Source organism: Pseudochaenichthys georgianus, unplaced genomic scaffold (assembly GCF_902827115.2).
Source record: "Pseudochaenichthys georgianus unplaced genomic scaffold, fPseGeo1.2 scaffold_1156_arrow_ctg1, whole genome shotgun sequence".
In the NCBI taxonomy this organism is placed as follows: Eukaryota; Metazoa; Chordata; class Actinopteri; order Perciformes; family Channichthyidae; genus Pseudochaenichthys; species Pseudochaenichthys georgianus.
This window is the reverse complement of record NW_027262101.1, coordinates 35,001-44,281: the sequence shown is the minus strand read 5'-3', so window position 1 is coordinate 44,281 and position 9,281 is coordinate 35,001. Positions and strand designations below refer to the sequence as shown.

The 9,281-nt window shown below is 45.2% G+C and overlaps 1 protein-coding gene across 1 annotated transcript in view; it reads left to right on the top strand.

The window, feature by feature from the left end:
• Positions 1 to 4,344: 4,344 nt before the first annotated feature.
• supt5h (SPT5 homolog, DSIF elongation factor subunit) overlaps positions 4,345 to 9,281 on the top strand; it is a gene marked incomplete at its 5' end in the record, with an annotated part of 27,723 nt that continues 22,786 nt past the window's right edge. The window contains 2 exons of the mRNA XM_034076964.1: positions 4,345 to 4,491; positions 4,643 to 4,789. Coding sequence (XP_033932855.1) covers positions 4,345 to 4,491; positions 4,643 to 4,789 — 294 coding nt within the window. The remainder of the gene's footprint in view (positions 4,492 to 4,642; positions 4,790 to 9,281) is intronic.

Sequence of the window (9,281 nt, the reverse complement as noted above, 5' to 3'; positions counted from 1 at the left end):
TCATGTCTCTTCTACATCAACATGTGTCCCCTCTTCTCTCCATGTCTCTTCTACATCAACATGTGTCCCCTCTTCTTCATGTCTCCTCTACATCAACATGTGTCCCCCTCTTCTTCATGTCTCTTCTACATCAACATGTGTCCCCTCTTCTCCATGTCTCTTCTACATCAACATGTGTCCCCTCTTCTTCATGTCTCTTCTACATCAACAAGTGTCCCCTCTTCTTCATGTCTCTTCTACATCAACATGTGTCCCCTCTTCTTCATGTCTCTTCTACATCAACATGTGTCCCCTCTTCTTCATGTCTCTTCTACATCAACAAGTGTCCCCTCTTCTTCATGTCTCTTCGACGTCAACATGTGTCCCCTCTTCTTCATGTCTCTTCGACGTCAACATGTGTCCCCTCTTCTTCATGTCTCTTCTACACCAACATGTGTCCCCTCTTCTTCACGTCTCTTCTGCATCAACATGTGTCCCCTCTTCTTCATGTCTCTTCGACGTCAACATGTGTCCCCTCTTCTTCATGTCTCTTCGACGTCAACATGTGTCCCCTCATTCTTCATGTCTCTTCTACACCAACATTGTCCCCTCTTCTTCACGTCTCTTCTGCATCAACATGTGTCCCCTCTTCTTCACGTCTCTTCTGCATCAACATGTGTCCCCTCTTCTTCATGTCTCTTCTACATCAACATGTGTCCCTCTTCTTCATGTCTCTTCTACATCAACATGTGTCCCCTCTTCTCCATGTCTCTTCTACATCAACATGTGTCCCCTCTTCTTCATGTCTCTTCTACATCAACATGTGTCCCCTCTTCTCCATGTCTCTTCTACATCAACATGTGTCCCTCTTCTTCATGTCTCTTCTACATCAACATGTGTCCCCTCTTCTCCATGTCTCTTCTACATCAACATGTGTCCCCTCTTCTTCATGTCTCTTCTACATCAACATGTGTCCCCTCTTCTCCATGTCTCTTCTACATCAACATGTGTCCCCTCTTCTTCATGTCTCTTCTACATCAACAAGTGTCCCCTCTTCTTCATGTCTCTTCTACATCAACATGTGTCCCCTCTTCTTCATGTCTCTTCTACACCAACATGTGTCCCCTCTTCTTCACGTCTCTTCTGCATCAACATGTGTCCCCTCTCCTCCATGTCTCTTCGACGTCAACATGTGTCCCCTCTTCTTCATGTCTCTTCTACATCAACATGTGTCCCCTCTTCTTCATGTCTCTTCTACATCAACATGTGTCCCCTCTTCTCCATGTCTCTTCTACATCAACATGTGTCCCCTCTTCTTCATGTCTCCTCTACATCAACATGTGTCCCTCTTCTTCATGTCTCTTCTACATCAACATGTGTCCCCTCTTCTCCATGTCTCTTCTACATCAACATGTGTCCCCTCTTCTTCATGTCTCTTCTACATCAACAAGTGTCCCCTCTTCTTCATGTCTCTTCTACATCAACATGTGTCCCCTCTTCTTCATGTCTCTTCTACATCAACATGTGTCCCCTCTTCTTCATGTCTCTTCTACATCAACAAGTGTCCCCTCTTCTTCATGTCTCTTCGACGTCAACATGTGTCCCCTCTTCTTCATGTCTCTTCTACATCAACATGTGTCCCCTCTTCTTCATGTCTCTTCTACATCAACATGTGTCCCCTCTTCTCCATGTCTCTTCTACATCAACATGTGGTCCCCTCTTCTTCATGTCTCTTCTACATCAACATGTGTCCCCTCTTCTCCATGTCTCTTTCACATCAACATGTGTCCCCTCTTCTTCATGTCCTTCTACATCAACAAGTGTCCCTCTTCTTCATGTCTCTTCTACATCAACATGTGTACCCATCTTCTTCATGTCTCTTTCTACACCAACATGTGTCCCCTCTTCTTCACGATCTCTTCTGCATCAAACATGTGTCCCCTCTCCTCCATGTCTCTTCGACGTCAACATGTGTCCCCTCTTCTTCATGTCTACTTCTACATCAACATGTGTCCCCTCTTCTTCATGTCTCTTCTACATCAACATGTGTCCCCTCTTCTCCATGTCTCTTCTACATCAACATGTGTCCCCTCTTCTTCATGTCTCTTCTACATCAACATGTGTCCCCTCTTCTTCATGTCTCTTCTACATCAACATGTGTCCCCTCTTCTTCATGTCTCTTCTACATCAACATGTGTCCCCTCTTCTTCATGTCTCTTCTACATTCACACGTGTCCCCTCTTCTTCATGTCTCTTCTACATCAACATGTGTCCCCTCTTCTTCATGTCTCTTCTACATCAACATGTGTCCCCTCTTCTCCGTGTCTCTTCTACATCAAATGTGTTCCCCTCTTCTTCGTGTTTCTCTTCTACGTCAAACAATGTGTCCCCTCTTCTTCATGTTCTCTTCTACGTCAAATGTGTCCCCTCTTCTTCATGTCTCTTCTACATCAAACACGTGTCCCCTCTTCTCCATGTCTCTTCTACATCAACAAGTGTCCCCTCCTCTTCCTGTCTCTTCTACATCAACATGTGTCCCCTCTTCTTCATGTCTCTTCTACATCAACATGTGTCCCCTCTTCTTCATGTCTCTTCTACATCAACACGTGTCCCCTCTTCTTCATGTCTCTTCTACATCAACACTGTGTCCCTCTCTTCATGTCTCTTCTACATCAACATGTGTCCCCTCTTCTTCATGTCTCTTCTACATCAACATGTGTCCCCTCTTCTTCATGTCTCTTCTACATCAACACGTGTCCCCTCTTCTCATGTCTCTTCTACATCAGCATGTGTCCCCTCTTCTTCATGTCTCTTCTACATCAACATGGTCCCCTCTTCTTCATGTCTCTTCTACATCAACATGTGTCCCCTCTTCTTCATGTCTCTTCTACATCAACATGTGTCCCCTCTTCTCCATGTCTCTTCCACATCAACATGTGTCCCCTCTTCTCCATGTCTCTTCTACATCAACATGTGTCCCCTCTTCTTCATGTCTCTTCTACATCAACATGTGTCCCCTCTTCTCCATGTCTCTTCTACATCAACATGTGTCCCCTCTTCTTCATGTCTCTTCTACATCAACATGTGTCCCCCTCTTCTTCATGTCTCTTCTACATCAACATGTGTCCCCTCTTCTTCATGTCTCTTCTACATCAACATGTGTCCCCTCTTCTTCATGTCTCTTCTACATCAACATGTGTCCCCTCTTCTCCATGTCTCTTCTTCATCAACATGTGTCCCCTCTTCTTCATGTCTCTCCTACATCAACATGTGTCCCCTCTTCTTCATGTCTCTTCTACATCAACATGTGTCCCCTCTTCTTCATGTCTCTTCTACATCAACATGTGTCCCCTCTTCTTCATGTCTCTTCTACATCAACATGTGTCCCCCTCTTCTTCATGTCTCTTCTACATCAACATGTGTCCCCTCTTCTTCATATCTCTTCTACATCAACATGTGTCCCCTCTTCTTCATGTCTCTTCTACATCAACATGTGTCCCCTCTTCTTCATGTCTCTTCTACATCAACATGTGTCCCCTCTTCTTCATGTCTCTTCTACATCAACATGTGTCCCCTCTTCTTCCTGTCTCTTCTACATCAACACTGTGTCCCCTCTTCTTCATGTCTCTTCTACATCAACATGTGTCCCCTCTTCTTCATGTCTCTTCTACATCAACATGTGTCCCCTCTTCTTCATATCTCTTCTACATCAACATGTGTCCCCTCTTCTTCATGTCTCTTCTACATCAACATGTGTCCCCTCTTCTTCATGTCTCTTCTACATCAACATGTGTCCCCTCTTCTTCCTGTCTCTTCTACATCAACATGTGTCCCCTCTTCTTCATGTCTCTTCTACATCAACATGTGTCCCCTCTGTGGAAAGAGACTCTGAAAGTTTCAGGAACAAAGATTCTCTCTCTTTTTGATCCATTTCTATAAAAACCTGTCTGAAAATGAGCTGATCAGATTTTGGCCACTTTATGATGTCATAACGATGTGTTGTCTTGGTAACCATTAGCCAATCAGCAACAAGGTAACCCCCCCCCCCCCCCCCCCTTATCACCTGAATCTCCTCTAGAGCTCCATTGAGTTCTTTGTAACCAGATGTCTCTCAGAGGGGTGTGGGGGAGGGGCTCCTTGTTTTCATCTAAAGTAATAGACAGAGAATCAGCACTTTGGAAACAGGGCTGAAACAGAGGGGATTATGGGTAATGCTGCAATGATCTGTTTGGTGTTTCAGCTAATCAGAGACAGGCTCTGGATATATCTCAGACCTGTGATATATGAAGAGAGGATGATAGGGACCTTTAAGTGAAAACTAAAATGGTCATCAAATGGTGTGTGTGTGTGTGTGTGTGTGTGCAGTTGAAGGTGTTACCCAGAGACCTGCAGCTCTGCTCGGAGACGGCTTCCGGGGTGGATGCGGGGGGGCAGCACGAGTGGGGGGAGCTGGTGCAGCTCGACCCTCAGACGGTCGGGGTCATCGTCCGCCTGGAGAGGGAGACGTTCCAGGTAACGGAGCGATATGAGGGATGTCTCAAATTCATTCTTATTTTAAATATATGTTGATATGTCCGACGCCCATCACATGACTGAAAGAGTACGGTAGGAGCCCTTGCACTCGTTGGGCTGTATGGTTCTGAACCCCCTTGTGCGCTCCCAGGTGCTGAACATGCACGGGAAGGTGATGACGGTGAAGCATCAGTCGGTGAACCGCAGGAAGGACAACCGCTTCGCCGTGGCGCTGGACTCGGAGCAGAACAACATCCACGTCAAGGACATCGTCAAGGTCATCGACGGCCCACACTCGGTGAGGATCCTTTCTGTCTCGATGGACTCCATGTGTATCTGCAGCTCCCGTACCTCCCGCAGCCGAGATGCTGCAGCAGCTTGTCAAATGTTCACCCGGTGACACGACGTTAAGTAACGGGACTGGTTGTTCTGGGACTGAGATGAGAGTCAAACGAGACACCGGTTCAGTCAGGACCAGAGGTGGCGTTAGACTTCTTCGCTGTCCGTCATTTTGACAGACGGGATCGTAACATTCCCGTCATAATCCATTATTACTAGAGCCGGGACTCGATTAAAAACATTAATCTAATTAATTCGAGGCTTTGTAATTAATTAATCGAAATTAATCGCATTTTTAATCAAATATACATATCTGACCTGAGAACAGTGAGAAGCAGTTTCCACATGGATGTGACTCCAGGTGGTCGACAGTCGAGTGCAGTCCAGTGAGCCAGGGAGCTGGTTATCCTCTCAGACGTGGACTGACTTATCCTGGCCCTGAAACCAGTCGCCTGGTTGAGTGTGGGTTGGGTCAGGGTGTGGTTCCTTGCACTCGGAGTCGGGCTAACGTCCACGCTAGCTGCTACACGCTAGCTGCTACACGCTAGCTGCTACACGCTAGCTGCTACACGCTAGCTGCTACACGCTAGCTGCTACACGCTAGCTGCTACACGCTAGCTGCTACACGCTAGCTGCTACACGCTAGCTGCTACACGCTAGCTGCTACACGCTAGCTGCTACATGCTAGCTGCTACACGCTAGCTGCTACACGCTAGCTGCTACACGCTAGCTGCTACATGCTAGCTGCTACATGCTAGCTGCTACACGCTAGCTGCTACATGCTTTGCATTTAGGTGATACTTTAGGCTCGATGTGCTGCGGCTCTTATCGACGCTTCCATCCGTCCGTTTTTTAAAACAAAATGTCCCATCCACGGGGCCGACCAAAGCGGTCTCATCAGCTGGTTCGTTCATGTTTGACTATTGTTCACCGTGGTTTGTTGTTGTTTGAAGTCCCATGCTGAAGTCATGAACGTTAGTTGGTGCTCCAGTGTAATCGGTACGCCTGAAACTCATCCAGTGAGAAACGTTCCGCTGTGCAAAAATAAGTGCGATTAAAATGCGTTAATCTTTTTAACGCGTTAATTTTTGTGTAATTAATTAATCTTAATTAACGCGTTAAAGTCCCGGCCCTAATTATTACCCGTCATTTTATTTGATAAAAGTTTTATAAGAGTTTTAATGATGACATATTTCATATTTATGTTTGGGTACTGAGCAAATGTTCATTCATTCATGTTTTTATGATTCATACAGAACTTTTAAGGGCGTGGAGAGAAAAACACACCGACCGTGTGTCACTGTTCATGTCCACACGAACATGAATGATTTATTTGTTCCTGACTGACAGCAGGGGCCGCTAACAACACGCCACCATTGAGCCTCAACAGGCAAATATGATGCCATCGTTTTAAACGAGACGATTACAATCAGAATATGAACAAAACATTTACAAGAACAACTCAATGGACCTGCTGTCGCCTGAACGCCGATCTCTGCATCGCCGTGCCCCCTCGGACACATCCGTTACTCCTCGTCGCAGAACATTTTGCCGTCTCCCTCCTCAGCCACTCAAACTCTTGCTCCCACTGAACCCGTACTCCCGCTTGAACTCCGTGCCACTTGCTCGCCCCTCTGCCGCCGGCTGAACGCTGTCAGTTTGAGTCTTACTGGCTTGTCCTTCATCGTCCACCGCATCAATCCCTCTGTTCACCTCGTTAATCACAACCACTGGGCTTATTCAAAAAGCGTCGGACGATCAGCTGCCGTGACATTTTGCGATTTCTAAAGCCGGTTAATCAACGAGGTCAAAAACAAGACGATAGCTACTTAATACACACACGCTCGCCACCAACTGGACAGGGTGTGAATGACTACATAATAGTTACAGACTACAGCAGATCGCCCTCAGTCGACCTGGCCCCTGAGGATGTGATGTCATGTGGGCCGCTGGTGGACATGTTGGCGCTGCTCCGGGTTGTGTTCTAATCCGTCAAGATGAAGGACGGCTTTCAGATGTGTTCGTCATTGTTAGAAAAAATCCCTCATTGACGGAAAATATTCGGTTAACGCGACCTCTGCTCAGGACCAGAGTTCCGTCTCAACTCACTCTATGTATCTAATGTCACACGCTGAACTGCTTTAGTGAGATCACATCGAGAAAGGGATTTGAGTATATTTTGAAGCGAGACTGAAGTTGCTAGTTTTCTTGGGACTGATTTTGAGACGTAGCCAGTTCGACCCCACGGCGGCAAAACACAACACCTTGCAAGAAACGGCGCCTGAGGGCTTCTTACCATTCACTAAACGATGAATGTGTGGTACCCACTTAACGGGAAGAAACTCCGCTTTCAGACCATATTAACCGTGTTTAGCAAAACGAGATGTAAGGGAAACAACAAAGGCTCTGAATGAGCCCCGAGCGAGAGAATGCTAATGCAGTTAGCACAGAACTCACGTTGAAACACCTTATTACTCATCGTATCTGCACAAACAGGATATGGATTAGCAAGCTGACATTCCACAGATTCCAGACATGGAAGTATCATCACCGACTCGAGGCGGGGGAAGCGAACACAGACATCGCTCTACGGAGGACGCACAGCGAGTGTCTGACCTTTAGCTATTTCTGATCAGAAGTTGGTCGTCAAGACGCTGCTGAAGTGAATCCATCGGGTAATCCAACGTGTCTGTGATCCATCGTTCCATTCTGATGGCAATAAACGAGATTTCATATTAGCTGCTACGATAGCTACTACTTTCATGTCTTAAACTAGCTCAAAATAGTTTCTTTGTCTATTATAAGAATACGAAGAGTTATTTTCTGCTGTGTCTCAATAAACTAAATATTGATCTCAACTGGACATATAGTTCATACTTTAGTGACATCCTACTTTCTTTGACACATTCAAGACAAACATGACTAGAACTAGACTTCAGACGACTCGGTGAGGATCAGAGTTCATTTCTGCTGTGTCTCATCAAACTAAAGTAATGTATCTCAGCCTCCCAGACTTCCTGCTGGCTGAGAGCCTGCCGCTTCTGACAGATTCACCCACTCTCCTCCAAGGACTCAACATATACTCTATATACTATATATTTGTTGGATATAAGCTTACAATTCCAAACAATCAAGTAAGGTTTGAATTAAAACCTAAAATAGGAAGGTTCTCTGTGACTGATATAGAAACGTAATGACTAAAACGTGATTTAAGACTTTAACGACTCGAGTCAGACTTATCTTTGACTTAGACTAAAATGACTTTAATTAGATTTTAGTAGTTAGGATATACTTTGACTATTCTAAGAATGAAATCACAAAGATAAGACACACAGTTGGTAAGGATCAGACAGTTCATTTTGTGTTTCATCAAACTAAAGATGTATCTCAGCCTCCCAGACTTCCTGCCGCTTCTGACAGATTCACCCACTCTCCTCCAAGGACACAACGAAAGCGAGGAGGGGTGGCACTTAAAGGGGACCTATCATGCAAAATGCGCTTTTGTACGTCTTCTCTACTTCAACGTGTCCCCGGTGTGTCGGGGAACTCACGCAGCGTCAGGAAATAAACCCGCTCTCTTTTCCTCCGTACCCAAATCTCTAAAAACGGGGAACAACGGAGCTGATCCAGATTTGCGTCCGATATGACGTAACATCTGAAATGTGGACCCACGGGCCAATCAGAAACGCTGCTATCAGAAACAAAGCCCGACTGTTTTGGACGTAATATGGTCGGTGTTTACATTAGCATCGCTAACACTCAGAGCTAACCTGTGCTGGAGAGCATGTGTGTGAAGAAGCAGGAAGTAGAAAGGAACTCACCTTGTGGTGTAACCGGCAAGAGAGAAAGCCTTTGAGCTCCAGACTGTTTCAGATCCTTGATAATCCATGATATGGCGTTTCATCACGGCAGCATTTAGTTTAGACGGTAGCTGCCGGGTCCCGCATAAGCTCCGCCCCCTCCTCTTTAAAGCTTTATCCCCGAATCAGCACTTTAGAAACAGGAAGTGAAACAGAGGGATATGAGGCGTGGCTAGAACGATCTGTTTGGTATTTTGAGCAAAACACTTCATAGACATGTTTTTTATATATTTGTATATATCTGAGTCCCGTGCTGTTGCCTACAGACAGCATGATAGGTGACCTTTAAGTATTTTGTTAGATATACGCTTACAATTAAAACAAATGTAATTACTTAAACTTTCATAGAAAGGGTTTTCTGTGAAAGATGTAATGCCTAAAACTAGACTAAAACATCACGTATTTAAGACTGAAATGACTTCAAGGCCATTTTATTTAATAGCACTTTCCAGCACGTGGCGATTCAAAGTGCTTCTGCTTTTAACTAAACTAACATATTAAGGGTTTCACTCAGATCGGACTACAATTTTATTTTTAACTAGATTTAAATAGTTAACAGATACTTTGACTGTTATAAGATTCGAAGGTTGT